Here is a 16,283-nt window from a genome sequence, read left to right as displayed (position 1 = left end):
GGGACACGCCGGCTTCACAGTAGCTACCTTAGAAGGTGGTCTTAGTTTGTTTGAGTGGAGCTTCTTTGTTTTGAGCGGAGAGTTTAGGCTATGGAGAATGGCAGCCTTCTCTCCAAGATGGAGGCTACCAAGGATGTGATCCGCGACAAGGAGACGGAGATGGAAGCGGCGCTCTACGGCAACTGCTTGCTCCTGGGCCTGGATGCTAGCATTCTAGGGCAAGGCGCTGGATCGCGAGCTGGCCTCTTCCGGCACTCCAATCCGCGGGTCGGCGAGGCGCTGCTACATTTTCTCCTCTCGGCGCTTCGGGGGCCGTCGCTGGCCGCCAAGGTGAGGAAGAAGGCGAGAATGTAGGTTGATTTGAGGCGCTCACGCTCGATCTCGCAGGATTTCGCCGGTGTCTGGCCGATTTTCGACGCGGCACAGTCTCGCGACTTCCGGAAAGTACAGTAATACGCATTCTTTCGCTGTGCTTCTGGCTCGTTTTAGAGTTCTCAAAGGATGGAAATTCCTTTCTTTGCAGATTGTCCAGGGTCTTATCAACGAGCTAGAGGCTCAAGGGGCTTTACCTCGGAGTAGCTCTCGGGTTTCCTCGCTAGCTACATGCTGTGGTCAGAGGTGGGTCTTGTTTTGCCTCCGTGGTTCCTATGATTGAATTTTTTTCGTTTTTCCTTCTCTAGATTTGTGGAGCTATTATGGCAGCTCTCGGCCCACGCTCTGCGAGAAGTTCATCGACGGAACTTCCCAGCGGATGTTGCCGAGAACCCCTTGCCAGCGTCGCTCACGGAAGTCATCACGCAAAATTCACATGCATCAGCACTCCTTGCCGTGACAAAGGTGGAGTGTTGATTGGTTGATTTGGTTGATTGATTGATTGTTGGAACTTGCGTGTTTTGGCAGGCACGTATTGCTCTAGAGCGTAGGCGTTTCCTGCAAGGTGCGTCTGCGGCCGTGCATAAACAGGCATTGTGGTCCAGTCTTGCTCATGACATGACGGCTGAATACCGGGCTTTGTGTGCTGAAGAGGTATCTAACTTCTTCTTTCTCCCTACTTTGAACTCGTCTTGCTGTCGATTAGGCTTATTTACATCAAGAGCTGGAGAAAATGCAGGAGCTACAAAGTTCTAGAGCATTTGCAAATCAGAAAGTAACGTCAGCGTCTCGGGCTACAACGCTTTGGGAGTCTCTTCTAAAACATACCGGTCAGTTTGCATTTCTTGAATTTCTGTATTCTCTTATTCTTGTCTGATTTTCTGTTGATTATAGAGAGGCACGACAAACTAGCAAGCGGCCCTATAGAAGACTTGATTGCTCATCGTGACCACAGGTGTTTAATCTTTTGGTTCCTGGATTTTGTTTGACGCTGCGCTTATAGGTATCGTATAGATGGATCGGCTTTGCGTGTGGCCATCGACAGAGGGATGAATGTCATACCAAGTTCATTGAACTCCAATGACGATGGCTGCAATCAGCAACTAGAAAAGCAGGAAACTTCAGCTCATGGCGACGAAGCCAGAACAGACAGGGCAGTTAAAGGGTCGAGCCCGCTTGATGTTGCTGAAGTTATTAGACGGTGGACCCATGCTTTGCAACGCATACACAAACAAGCTCAAAAGCTGGTAAAAACTTTAGCTTTGTCTAACTTGCTTACATGACTGGGATTGTCGTACAGTCACGACAAAATCAAGGCACTGGTCCTAATCTTATAAATGCGGTGGATGCTTGTGAGGGACACACACAAGCATTACGGGCAACGTTAGCGGAGCAAAAACAACACCTCTCAAATATGCAGGTATTAATTCTTTTTCCTGGGTTTCTTTGTTTGTTAAAAAGGACTTGTTCTTCAGGTGCTCATTTCGCAGCTAAAGGAAGCCATTCCAGGAATGGAAGTAAACATTAACAAACTCCGTCAACATGTCAATCACCCTGCGGTTTCTTCTGCCTCTCAAGCTGTTTTCGCTGGGTATAGCGTGTATTCTGACTCTGCACTTTCCTCTCAAGTACGTGTCCACCTTGTTTGAGCCATGTTCTGACTAGCTTTTGCAGGACGTGACTTCGGACTGTGTTGCTGATGATAGAGGCACTCCTGGACCCCTAGAACTGGCACCTCCAAGCCCGACACTAAAGCTTCCTCAGCTGCCAACACTGTCTTCGCCGTTCTCTCTTTTGCACAAAGGTGGTGACGACGATGATTTGGACCTCCGCTCGTCTTCACTGGCTTTCTCTGGCCACAAGGACTACGAAGGTATTCTAAGATGTTCAGTAACGTCTTATATATCGACTACGCCGGCTTTTATATTCCAGATGATTTCAAAGAATTGCGGCAAGCAGTTCACGATGCCGCACTCTCAAAGCCTGTTGAGGCCGCGACTGAGAACACCAGCACCAGTAACACGACCTCAGAGCACTATTTCACGCCTTTGACTGTACAAAAGGAAAGCGTCAATCGGGCTCAGGCAACACGGTCCTCTCCACCACTGTTTCTTGAGCTATCGGGTTTCCAGGACCAGGACGACGACTTGCTAGGTGTGTTTCACACTCTGTTTCTTTTCTGTAGTGATTTCACTCTTGGCCTTCTATGATTCCAATCCAGCTCCACTGTCGGACATGGACTCAGCACTCATCTGAAATGGAAATCCGTCGGCGACAGATTGGTCACAATAGCAACTCGACTTGAACCTCGTTCCAACATTTGTTGGAACTGTTGAGGTAAAAAATCTGTTTGGTATCGTTTTCTAACCGAGCAATGGTGATGAATCTGCAATGAGATTAAAGAATGTAACGAGCGCTCCTGGATGATCGGCTTCCGAGGCAGGCACTCGAGCAGCAAGGGTGGCAGCCACATCAAAATCGCCATGAGTTTTGCAGCTGCTCAACACAGTCACCCACGAGACTCCATCAGGCTCAAAAGGCATGGTTGTCAGCAAAGCTAGGCCCTCGTCAACTCGCCCAGATCTTGCCAGCAGATCGATCACGCAAACGTAGTGATCCATGGTGGCAGCGAGAGCATAGTCCCCTCTCATGGAAACAAAGTACCTGTGACCATCGTGGAGCAGCCCGGCAGCGCTACACGCAGCAAGAATGGTGGTGAAGCTGACAACGTCCAGTTCTAGTCCTTGAAGCTCAATCAACTCAAACAGCTCGTGAGCTCGTCGGCCATGTCCGTTTCGAGCAAAGCCCGCCACCATGGTCGTGCAGAGCACCAAACTCCACTCCCAGGCCCGGTACTGCGAGAAGATCTCCGCCGCGCTCGACACATCTCCGCATTTTCCATACATGTTGATGGCGGCTGCTCCAGCAGTGACATCGAGCTTCTCGCCGCTCGCCTCGACGCTCGAGTAGACAGCGCTGCCGTCCGAGAGAGCTGTGAAGGCCGCGCAGACGTCGAAGATGCAAGCCAGAGCAACACCGTCCATTCCCAGGCCGGCCAAGTCCATGAGCTTGAAAGCTCTCAGCGCCTCAGCAAAGCGTCCGCTCCCGGCATAGCTGGACACCATCGACGTCCACGACACGAGGCTCTTCTCCGGCAAGGCATCGAAGACGAGCTTCGACTGCTCGAATCTCCCACACTTGACGTACATGTTGAGCGCCGCGGTCCCGACCAAGACGTCCGTTTGCCAGCCTCTCTCGACCGCATAGCGATGGAGGAGCTGTCCTCTGTCCAAGTCTCCGGCTCCAGAGCAGGCTTCCAGCACGCTCAGCACGGCCACCTTGTCAAAATGGACGCCCTCCAGCGCCATTCTGTGGAAGCTCTCAATCGCTCTCCGGTTTGAGCCGTTTGCAACGAACGCTCCGATTAATGCAGTCCACGATCTTACACTGGTGGTGGTGGAGCTCTTCTCGAAGGACTTGCAAGCGTCTTCCAAGCTGTGGCATTTCCCGTACATGTCGATGAGCAGGCAACTCAAGTCCGCGTCCGAGCTGAGATCAAGCGAGCGCTCCAGTTCGTGGTGAAGCAGCCTTCCATGGCGGAGATCATCGCAGCAGTCGAGGATGGTGATCCACGTAACTCGGTTTGGAGGCTCCCCTTCCAAGTCCATCCGCTTGAGCAGGCTCAGCGCTCGAGAGAAGCTCCCATGGCGAGCGTAGGACGTGATCATCGAGTTCCAAGTCACGACGTCTCGGAGCTCTCCTCCGGCTCGCAGCTCAAACATCTCCTCCGCGGCCTCGACTTCTCCGCTGGATCCGAGCCCCACCAGCATGAGTTCCAGGAGACAGTGTTCCACTGGGGCATTCGATCGAAGACGCTCTTGGCCCGATGAAGATCGCAAAGATCGCCATCGCCAGTATGCTGCTGCTGGATCCATCCCGAGAAGAGCGTCGTCCACGAGACAACGTCCCGGCGAGCCATCCCCTCGAAGAACTCGCGAGCTTCCACCAAGCAGCTGTTTCGCGCGTAAGCCCAGAGCATGGTGTTTCCAGCGATGAGAGTCTTGTCACCCCGGATCCTCTCAAAGATGGCTCTCGCCTCCGCAAGCTTTCCAGATCGCCCGTGAGCTCTCAACAGCGAAGCTCCCACAGTGGGATCACACTGGAGCTCGGTCTCTTCGATCAAACACTGGCAAAGCTTCCTGGTGTTGGAGAGCTCCAGGAGATTCATGAGAGTGGATTTGTTCGGGCGGATTCCATCCAGGAGCATGAGCTTTCCCGTCCGAGCTCTCTCGCTGTGATGCCCATTCGCGGTGTATGCCGCAATCATCGCGTTCCAAGACGCCACTCCACAGTCCTCCCGGGTCTGGATCTCCTGGAAGAGTTTCTCGCAGATGTGGAGATCGCCGCTCTTTCCATAGCCAGTGATCATGGTTGTCCATGCGACGGTGTCGTGGGCGGGCATCAATCCAAGCAGCGAGCTCGCGATGGTCATTTCCCCGTTCTGGGCATACGCCGCGAGCAAGATCTTCCACGAGAAGAAGTTCCGGCCGTGGATTTGATGGAATGCCGCCTGTGCATTCTCGATGCTGCCACAGCTCCCAAACATCTGGACCAAGAGATTGCCGAAGAAGGTCCCCCTGTCTATCCCTCCATTGTAGATCATCCATGCGTGGATACCCTTCCCCTGCTCGAGATTGCCGCAGCTCCGGAGAATCGACGCGAGAGTGCTGGAATCGCTGATTGCTGCTCGCTGCTTGGAGGAGGAAATCATCCGATCGCGGGCTTGATCGAGATTCTGCTAGAAATGGAAGTAAGATCCCCACTTCACGACGCGATCGCATTGGAAACTACCCATGTCTTACAAAGCTTCACTAGTTTTATTGGATCATCACTCCTCGACAGACTTGTCATACCTGGGAAGGAGTTCTTGCGGGGATTTTTTTGATACATGGGGCTCGGGGTTGGGCGCCTCCAATCCTTTCTTCCTGTCGCCCAATTCTTTCCTCGTCCGGGCAGCCAATTCTCGAAGGCTGTTTTCTAGGGCTTCTTCGACAGCCCGGGCCTGCTCCTCGCATCGGCTATGTCGCTTCTTCTTTGCCTCACGAGCTGCCATTTTCAGAGCCTCGCTAATGCTCCTCTCCGCAGGGCCTCCATAAATAACATAATAAAGCCACGGCGGCAGCCACGTTTGCTTACGTGTCTGCCCAGCTCATCCCACGGCATCCTTTTAAACTTTCAGGTGGATATTTCAGAGATCCATGGTATTCCTTCAGCCTCGATATCACTGATGCTCACGTCAATTTTTACGAGTTCGTGAAGCTCTTTTTCCGAGAACTATCTCACAATGGTGAGTCCTGCTTGAATCTCGATTACTCGTTCTTTTCAGCGCCCCCCAATCAAATCTACACGGATTTTGTGGTTCAATTCACTGTACATCGAAAGTTGTTTCATATATTACCTTTCAAGACGGGCTCCTCTACCATCGTACACCTGGATGACAGGTTTGCATTTTATTTCTAATGTTTGTTTTTTACACTGTTTGTAAAGGATGCCATTCCTTGTATAACAAAAGTATGTCTTGGAGAAAGACTCTTGAACATGAGACGTAACAATCTAATCAATCAGGATTACTACTCTCAAGCACTGATTTGGTAACTTTGCTATTACTTTGTAGATTAAGATTTCTTACCATTTTCATTTAACATTAGCGTGCGGAACTATACACCTTGCTAAATAAATCAGAGACCAGCCTGAACGTTGAGCGCCACGGTCCCGACCAAGACGTCCGTTTGCCAGCCTCTCCCGTGGAGGAGCTCTCTTCTGTTCACTTCCAGGACGCTTAGCACCGCCTTCCAGCGCCATCCTCATGTGGAAGCATCCTTCTGCCGTTTGTCCAGAGCTCCTCTCGAAACACTTACGAGCATCTTCCAAGCTGCGGATGTCGATGAGCAGGCAACTCCAGTCCGCATCCGAGCCGAGATCAAGCGAGTGCTCCAGTTCTTGGCGTAGTCGCAAATGGTGATCCTCGACTCAGGACGCTCAGCGAGGCCACCTTGTAGAATGCTCCGATCAAGGCTGATGGTGCTTTTCTCGAAGGTGTTCCGTCCAGGGCCTTGACGTACTCGAGCACTTAACTCGTCCTCGGTGTAGAGTTTCGCGGACAGGAAAACGGAGCCTCGTTGCGTGCAGATGGCGTTTCCCACTGCAGAAGTTCAAGTCCGCGTAGATAAAGCGAGCGCTCCTCCCAGGTAACTCCGTTTGAGCAGCTTCAGAGCTCGGGGAAACCGTAGCGAGGTCGGTGTCACGGCCAGATTCGCGTCTCACAGGTTAAGATCTTCCTGGTTTTGCCGCTGGAGAGCTTCAGGAACTCGTAGTGATGCCCATTCGCGGTGTATGCAGCAATCCACGACGCTACGTCACGGGTCTGGACCTCCTGGAAGAGTTTCCCGCAGATGTCGAGATCCATTGTCGTCCTGTCGTGCGCGGGCATCAATCCGGGAAGTAAGCTCGCGAGGATCACATGTAGAGATCAACAGAAAGCTTGAACAATCCTCACAAATAGTTTGTTCAAGTTTAAACTCTCATCTGGAGAATTATAAATTGGTTAATGGGTGAGCTGACATTGGGCCACAAGCTTGTCTGGTGAACTTCCTTGTCAGCAAAAATAGTGTGATGCTATAACGAGCAATGTTTTTCAAGCTAGAAGTCCTTATGACCAATATCCTGGTGAAGACTTCCCTAAACAAGAATCCTCAAATTGGAGAGGAATGAACAGGCCTTTGATACTATTGGCAATGTGTTTGCTTCTATTTTTTCATCTAGCTGCCGGTGAAAGTTTTGACGCACCAGAGCATATGGCTTGAGTCCCAGATCTTAGTCGTTCGTGAGCAAGAACGAACTCCGGGCACCTCATTCTTGCGAAGATCCTATGAATCATTCCCAAAGAAAACTTGTGTCCACCAATTTGTCCGGGAGAGACTTGGCAGAGATCCTAGAGGAACACAAGGAAGAGTTGTTGATCTGGTGCTTAGTGTCGCAATTTAGAGACTTGGATCTTCCAAAGTTGTCTTGAGTCTCGCGGCTAAAATAAAAAAGTAAAAAGCACTCCATCATTTCTTTTGTTTCTGGGCTCAAAGGAGGAAGAACTTCTTCTCACGGACTCGACGGTTCGCTCGCTAGAGATTGAATTCCTATTGGATATTACCCATCTTTTTACGAAATTCCATTATTTTATTTAGAGACAGGGATCAACGCTCCTTGACACAGAGACGTCTGTCCGGGGCTTGTCATACCTGGGAAGGAGTTCTTGCGGAGCTTTTTTTGATACCTCGGTCTCCGGGTTGGGCGCCTCCCATCCTTTCTTCTTGTCGGCCGATTCTTTCCTTGGCCGGGCAGCCTTGACCTCCTCGTAGCTCTTCATTTTCTCCTCTGCTAATTTGAGCACCTCCCTAAGTCTTGGGCTCATCCACTCCATCGCAAACCCTAACTCACACAGCTTTGGTGAATAAAATATAGCTACCTTTTGTGGTTGGACTAAAATCGTACACGAAATCAGCTTATATTTTATGTGGGATCATCTTTCTTTCAAAGAAACTAAGTACAACAGTGAAAGCATTGACAGGTGAAAGAATAAAGGCACCAAATGGGCTTGATTATTGTTTCCCTAATATTACATACGCTGGTTGACTCTTTAGTCAAACCATACCAAACGTTTATTCCAGGCTTCCAGTCGCCGAGCTTGGCACCAGGGCAAATTCTCCTGCCATGGCCAAAGGCATCGATGTCTGGCATGAAACACTGCGGGCGAAACTCTAGAGGGTCTTTCCAAAACCTCTCGTCCATGGCGATCCAGTAGGTGTTGATGTAGATCGTGGTATCGTCCGGGATGGTATAGCCCCTGAGTTTAATCGGGCCTCCTTGGACGATATTGGGAAGAGCTAGCTGAGCCAGGAGTCTCAGTGTTTCCTTGGCTATGGCCTTGATGTATGGAAGCTTTGCAATGTCCGACTCGTCCACAAGCTTTTCTTTGCATCGATCTGGCTCTGAGCCGAGAACTCGGCGATTCCTGAGAAGATCGGCCATAGCCCATTCCAGCGAGAGAGCCGAGGTAGCTAGAGCTCCCAGCAACAGATCCTGTGAGATTCCATTTTTCCATGTTGAGCTAAAACTTAACGAGCAAGAGACTATGATGATGTCTCAGAGATTTTCTCTGGAAATGAGCACGTCTATGAATGCCATGGGCTCCTCGCTGGTGAAAACCGGAGGGTCTCACGCCGATCTTGCAAGATTGAAAAGAGGTGCCTGTTTACCCTGTCCATGATCTTATTGCTTCTCCAAACCTTGGACGTCCAGCCAGCGAATTTGTTGATAAGTTTCCTGTAGAATTTCACTTCTGGAGTGTATTGGCTGAAAGCTATACCACTGTAGTGGTCTCCAAAGTAATTTCCAGAGACGAGAGGTCTTGCTCGACCCCTCTGTGACGAACGCGGGAGTCCGTTCTGCTCGCATGAACATGAACGTGATAACTTACATGCTGGCTGATGTCGACAAGTTTGTGCAAGCGATAGTGGACATTTTGAGGCTGGCCGGGGTTTTCAACGTGAGAGATCACATCCCGGGGAAACTCCGGTCAATGGAGCTTTAGAAGCAAGCTCAAGGGATTGGAGTTTAAAAATCTCTCTGGCAGCTCTCTAGGAGCTAATTACAGTTTTCCAGGATTTCTTCTTCTATCGAGAAACTAGTCATCCCATCATTATGGTTCGTTTTTTTTTTCCTTTTCTTTTCTTTTCTTTTAAATGGTGATGAGAAAGAAACAGCAGTGACTGTGATCACTGCTTCTCTTTGTGTCTTGCCGTACAATGGTTTTTCCAACGTCCGATGTTGTAGAATTCCCCCTTTGGTTGACGAGATCTCTATTTGATCTTCGATCACTGAAACTTAAAATCCCAGAAGAAAGAGAGACAGTAGAGCAAATTCTATATCAAAGTGATGAAACCGAGTTCCATCTCGGGCAATAATATGCCAGTTTATCATCTTGGACGCCATGCTCGGACTGTCATACTGTTGGAAAACTCAAGTTTTTGATGATCCTCAGCGTCGATACTCGCGGGCTTATGAACAAATTCCAGTTTACAACTCCAGGGTGAGGAACAAGCTCTTGGAGTCCACACTTCGGATACATGGTGATGGAGCGTCTTCCTCACACTTATGTTTCCAAAGTGTTGTTTGCTCTCAAGTATGTGACTTGTGGATGTGCTTGCCGTTATCGCAAAGGATCCGGACTGAGCAAGCTCCAAGGATTGCTACGTACGTGAAAGCATCCGGCTCCAGCCCCTGTGATCGCATCTTCCAGTGTGTCTCGCATTGCTGCCATGGACCGAAAGGCCCTGGCAGCATGCAAGCTCTTGGACAAAGAAGGGGTGAAAAGCCGGGGAGCTTGGATTTCAGAAGGACGTGGTGGTGGCCACGTCTTTGATCCATCTCTTCACGAAGTGCGGGTGCCTAGAGGAGATGCTGGAAAGTGTGTAAGTGTCGATGGAGATCTCTTCTCTTACCATCTCCTTGTAAATCTCCGGTGCCTCCTTGGTACATAGCATTCTGGACGTAGCACTCGACGAGGTTGCTCCGTTGTCGTCCTGTCGTGCACGGGCATCAATCGGGGAAGTAAGCTCGCGAGGATCACATGTAGAGATCAACAGAAAGCCTGAACAATCCTCACAAATAGTTTGTTCAAGTTTAAACTCTCATCTGGAGAATTATAAATTGGTTAATGGGTGAGCTGACATCACAAGCTTGTCTGGTGAACTTCCTTGTCAGCAAATATAGTGTGATGCTATAACGAACAATGATTTTCAAGCTAGAAGTCGACCAATATCCTGGTGAAGACTTCCCTAAACAAGAATCCTCAAATTGGATTGACAATGTGTTTGCTTCTATTTTTTCATCTAGCTGCTGGTGAAAGTCTTGACGCACCAGAGCATATGGCTTGAGTCCCAGACCTTGATCGTTCGTGAGCAAGAACGAACTCCGGGCACCTCATTCTTGCGAAGATCCTATGAATCATTCCCAAAGAAAACTTGTGTCCACCAATTTGTCCGGGAGAGACTTGGCAGAGATCCTAGAGGAACACAAGGAAGAGTTGTTGATCTGGTGCTTAGTGTCGCAATTTAGAGACTTGGATCTTCCAAAGTTGTCTTGATGCCACGACAGGTGGTCTCGCGGCTAAAATAAAAAAGTAAAAAGCACTCCATCATTTCTTTTGTTTCTCTCAAGGAGGAAGAACTTCTTCTCACGGACTCGACGGTTCGCTCGCTAGAGATTGAATCCTATTGGATACTACCCATCTTCTTACGAAATTCCACTATTTTATTTAGAGACAGGGATCAACGCTCCTTGACACAGAGACGTCTGTCCGGCTTGTCATACCTGGGAAGGAGTTCTTGCGGAGCTTTTTTTGATACCTCGGTCTCCGGGTTGGGCGCCTCCCATCCTTTCTTCTTGTCGGCCGATTCTTTCCTTGGCCGGGCAGCCTTGGCCTCCTCGTAGCTCTTCAGTGCCTCACGAGTTCGCTCCTCTGCTAATTTGAGCACCTCCCTAAGTCTTGGGCTCATCCACTCCATCGCAAACCCTAACTCGCACAGCTTTGGTGAATAAAATAAAGCTACCCTTTGTGGTTGGACTAAAATCGTACACGAAATCAGCTTATATTTTATGTGGGATCATCTTTCTTTCAAAGAAACTACAACAGTGAAAGCATTGACAGACAAACCAGGTTTTATCCATATTCATCTTCCCCAGATCACCATCCAGCTTCCAGTCGCCGAGCTTGGCACCAGGGCAAATTCTCCTGCCATGGCCAAAGGCATCGATGTCTGGCATGAAACACTGCGGGCGAAACGCTAGAGGGTCTTTCCAAAACCTCTCGTCCATGGCGATCCAGTAGGTGTTGATGTAGATCGTGGTATCGTCTAGGAGGGCGCGGACCATATTTGAGCTCATGAGTTGAAGAGTTGAGTTCACAAGTTGAGCTCAATTTTCAATTATAATTTAGTACAAAAATTATAAATTTTAAAATTTTAAGGTTATGGCGAACCTAATAATTTAATAACTCTCTATATATTAGATAGATAAAAATGTTCTAAAGAACACTTTTTGTTCTAATAATTTAAATATTTACTACATGCAATGATAGGGACATTTGTTAGAACATAAAATAAAATGTTTGCAAAAAGAGTATTCTTGTCACTTCGTTAAATTTGTACTCTATCTAGTAAATGTTAGGTTTGTCAGAATTAAAAAATTATTAAATTTGAAATAAGATTCTATGTGAAGCCATATAACCGTTTGAAAGGAAAAAAAATAACCGTTGATGTAAGTTTATTGCATATAAAAGAAAGACTTGGTTCTTTGTAGAATACATTCTTGAGGGGTTTGTCGTAGCATATTGTCTAGAATTTATAGATCTTCATTCACACTCTCATTCGAAAAAAGGGAAATACACCCACAAATGTCTATAAGTTCTAGTGTTGGTAATTTTAACTCTCACAATCTTTCTTCTCAGGGCTCAAGGGCTAGGAGATGCAATAACTATCCCATTGCATAGCATAACCAAATCACACAAGAGAATGAAAGAGAGGATAGTAAGGATAGTGATCATGAGTTGGAGATAAATGTAATGACAGAGGGTGCAACAAATTGGGTGAAAAAGAATGCCCTCTTACTTGTTTTAGAAAAGTGCAATTCTGCCATTTTCAAGAAGTGCCCCATATGTTTTCTAGCGTTTGGTGGAAACAATAGCAATGATTAGTATGATGGTATATATGCTCTTGCGACACACTGCAACATCACGCACCCAAAAAACTACCATGAAATCTTTTTTGAGATGGTAAGGACAGAAATGGAGACACACAAGTACTATGGGCAGTATTGCGAGAAGAACACTCGGAAGCATATAAAATGAAAAGTGAAATGAAAAAGCACATTTGTATTAATTATATAAAGTATAATAAGTTTTATTGATAGAGAATAAACATCGATAGTGTTGGAGAAATCTAATTAGCTCCAAAAGTTTTCTGCAACTCAGCAATAGTAAGGCTTGCTTGGTGTATATGAATATCCACTTTAGGATCCTGGTGCACAATGTTGATGAAGATGTAGTACATATGCTTGCAAGGAGCATATGCCTTCCTATGTTCCTCACGCTTCGTAAAGTCTGGACATGTGCAAGAAGGAAAGTCGTGAATGACAATTGTGTACTCTCCACCTTCTGTTTTGACTGTGTACTCCTTTGCAAGCGCAGCAATGTACTTCGTGGAGAGAATCTCACACTCAAGTGTTTGAGCTAAATTTATTTTACCTTGCTTCTGCTTGGAGATGGTACCAATAAATTTAACTGCCTTACCTTTTCGTGCTAGCCTCCTATGCATCTCTGTAAGAATAGTCCTGCTCCTGTCACTCATGTTTCCAACTCTCCTCTCAAGATTAAAACCAAATTTCTCAAGGTTTTCAATCTCATCCGAGGTGAGCGTGACCCCATTAGCAACCGGCCATTCTTTAGGTACTGCATCAGGTTTAGTCACTATAGTGCCTTCAAGCCGCTTTGTATGGTTGGCGTCGGTGTTGCAACAATATAGCCAGCACCATCTTGAAAATCCTGCTTACTTTCGTTCCCCATAGAAACATGGGGCTGGAACAGAAGCAGATTTTTCACCACGAATCCAGGCCCAACACTTGCCCCTCGAAAGCATCCCCACACACCTTACATTTGATTTTGCTGGCATGCGTCGGATTGCCCATTGCTTCGGCTCCACGCTACGGTAAGTAATTTCAACCTGTTGCGATGCACTCTTTTCATCAGCCACTTGAGGTGGCTCGGTCCGAGAGTGGTGTCTTGGAGCAGAATGGTACTCGATATTAGGCCTGTGATAGCTTTTTGCTCCAAGGTCCGTACCAACATCTTCCCCAGCAAAGGAAAAACGACGCTTTGAGCGGACAGTTTTCATATCACCAATAGAAGCTCGGGGAGTGTACTCCATAGATGTGCGACGGACCACTTCCTCAACTACAGTTGCCACTGTTCGGGCGGGTGGAGTTAATTTTCTCTTCATCCTATCATGTAACATCTCAACAGAAGGCCCTGTTCCCATGTATCTTCCTTCCTCGAATGCCAGTGCTTTTGAAGATTGCTCTATAGCACGTATCAAATCTTATAGACAGGCTTCGTATAGACTCATCTTCCCTTTCCCTACCTCAGAGGAACGCCAACTCCAATGCTTATTTTCGGAGGGATTCACAGTTGGGGTGTATGCGAGGTCCTCAAGTGGTTGATCCTAATGGAAAAGGCAATATTAAAAGGTAATAAAAGGAGAAGAAAAAATATAAACCAACCTAAAAAGAGTGATGTCCCCATTGGAACATCCTAACTTCCCACCATCCTAACCATGACTCAAGTTGTGGTAGGCAACTTATGTTTGTATAGCCATCTTCACGCCACCACATTCGAATTTTGTTTGCTTTTGCCTCATGCTCTTCTTCAGAAGGTGCAACTTGCCATTGTTTGCACAACTCCTTAAATATTGATTGAAACTCTAGCTTGATAAGATGGCAGTGCTGGTTTAGGCTTTGAGCCCAATGGAACTCACAAATCCTCTCACGACTTTCCAATGGTTGACCATTCCCAAAAATTGCTCGGATACCATTCCAGTTTGCACCAGCCCCATCTGCCATGAAACCACGAAAGTTTGCAGGCTTACCAGTCCGCTTTAGGACAATATCAGAGAGGGACTTCCAAAATATTTCCTGTGCTGTCTGGTCTTATACTTTAAACTCTGCTGTTGCAATTGTTAAGTTACAACGTAGCCTATGAAAACATAAATATTATAACAATTTCAATATAATGAGAATTAAAATTACCTTGGATCATACACATGAGCTCCCATGGTTGTCCAACCGGATACACGCTCCATATGGTCAAAATATACCTATGCATTTACAAGGTCACTGGACCCAAACATGTCCATTCGGGAGACAAGATCTACGCCAGAGGCAGGGCCTATGGTAGACATTTTGAAGATGAAGGGGCGCTCTTGCTCATTCACAACTTGGTCTGGAAACAAACTTCCGTGGATGAACTCGTATGGACAAGTCCGTTTCAATTCAAGGATGGAGTCAATTTTTGATTGCAACTTCCCCTCTCGAGATTCACACATCCAAAATTTTATCCTAAACAATATAATGTAAGAAAAAATTATTATTATAACGTATGAAAAATAACGGATGTACCTCCTTAGGCTAGTAGCAGGTTGTACTCCTCGTAGTAAGTCCCGCAAGCTAGCCTTGTTTAGTTGAGTCTTTTGGCAACCTGGATTGAGTAAGGTATTTGCGATAAAATCCTTGAGGACGGTCTTCTAAACATGCTTCGGAGTTGCAAATGAGTTTCTCATAGTCTCTTCCTGTACAGCATCTTTGAAATGGTTGAGAGAACTCCTTTGTATCCCTTCCTGCATTGGATGCATATGTGTGCCAACATGCACTGCAGCTCTTCCAGCCACTCCATCCCGTGGAAGAAAGTAGTACATCTTGGCCTCACAGATAGCATGACATAGAGGAGCATTTTTGCAGAATCGACATTTGAATCCAACAGCAATGGTGTCATAGACTGGAGGATTGACTGCAGACCCTTCGAAAAATATAGAGTTTCTAGAGCAGTCTCGATTGCATGCTTCATCCACACAATCTAAATGCCCGCCACAATGAACTATAGACACTGTGCCTTCAAAATGTTGGAAGTGTGTGGTTTTGATCTTGCACCAATTGTGGACATCCTGCTTGGTTTCCATCCCCTTCCGTTTGGAACCTGTGCTGCTAACAAGAGGTGGTAGCTCGAAGAAAATGTTGCCGTTGTAGGAGGATGGAAGCTCACTCACAAGCCTATACAAAAACAAGTGCACGTCAATTGAGAGGCGTGAAAACTGGAAAGCATTGCTAACGGCTTTGAATATTGCTGAAGTTGGAGCTGGAGCTGGTGAATTTGGCGCTGACACTAGCATGACATCTCCACTTGAACTAGAAGAGGACGAGAGGATAACGACTGACTTTTGCTTCACATTCACTTTCGCTGGAGCACATTTTGGCATTTTGACTGGAGATCCGAACACTCGAATCTCCTTCGACTTGGAATTTTGTAAATCCCATTGTTGTCCACCCTCGCCCACACCAGAAAGAAGAAACTCCGAGTATGCAACTATACCGGTGTCGTTACGGATCACAGCCTTTAAAGAAATAGAGCCAAGACGAAGATCAAAACGCTGACATAAAAAACTTTCAGAAACAATACTCTGAGAGAATGAAAGAGGTGGGTGATCTCAAAAATGAAGAAGAAACCTCTCCATCCTTTTCAATAGGTTTTGGAGTTCTCTCTCTTTATGCTACTTGTAAAAATCTATAGTGAAACATAATTGAAATTTAAATAGAGTAATAAGAAGACAACGTACAAAATGAATTTAAATTCTATAGCAAATTTAACATGTGTAAGTGTGACAGTATTAATATTACTGTCATCTATTATGATGTCTGATGCATGTATACACATAGATCCAAGGAAAGATTTTCAGCACGTGAAGTTTGATAGTTAATAATGATACCAATAATGACATTCTGCTATAACGTGTTAAACCAAGAGATCCAATCTAACTATCAGCACGTGTGATATGTCAAGTTGTCAAATTTTAAGTGGTAGATGATAATAAATCTTGTCAAATATTATTCTTCAATAACAGATTTGATTTGTACTACAACTCAAGTTTTATCCATAATTGTGAACACTGCTCGATGACATTTAAAGCACGTGCCTATTGTTTAGGATCTAATGCAACACAAAATAAATTTCTGGATGAGGATTCATCCATTCATAG

The 16,283-nt window shown here is 46.7% G+C and overlaps 2 protein-coding genes across 2 annotated transcripts; one reads left to right on the top strand and one right to left on the bottom strand.

The window, feature by feature from the left end:
- Positions 1 to 18: 18 nt before the first annotated feature.
- On the top strand, positions 19 to 2,777 carry LOC9644357 (AUGMIN subunit 6). The gene is made up of 13 exons (XM_024688953.1): positions 19 to 330; positions 388 to 444; positions 524 to 618; positions 681 to 837; positions 901 to 1,026; positions 1,079 to 1,202; positions 1,267 to 1,327; positions 1,376 to 1,619; positions 1,673 to 1,792; positions 1,848 to 2,000; positions 2,047 to 2,245; positions 2,305 to 2,526; positions 2,594 to 2,777. The coding sequence occupies exons 1-13, from the start codon at positions 91 to 93 to the stop codon at positions 2,626 to 2,628; spliced, it is 1,833 nt and encodes a 610-aa protein (XP_024544721.1). The 5' UTR covers positions 19 to 90; the 3' UTR covers positions 2,629 to 2,777.
- On the bottom strand, positions 2,736 to 4,100 carry LOC112351328 (putative pentatricopeptide repeat-containing protein At1g68930). The gene has a single exon (XM_024688996.1). It carries the CDS (start codon positions 4,098 to 4,100, stop codon positions 2,736 to 2,738), a length of 1,365 nt encoding a protein of 454 aa, XP_024544764.1.
- Positions 4,101 to 16,283: the final 12,183 nt, after the last annotated feature.

Source organism: Selaginella moellendorffii, unplaced genomic scaffold, assembly GCF_000143415.4.
Source record: "Selaginella moellendorffii unplaced genomic scaffold, v1.0 SELMOscaffold_60, whole genome shotgun sequence".
Taxonomy (NCBI): Eukaryota; Viridiplantae; Streptophyta; class Lycopodiopsida; order Selaginellales; family Selaginellaceae; genus Selaginella; species Selaginella moellendorffii.
This window is presented reverse-complemented; position numbering and strand designations above follow the sequence as displayed.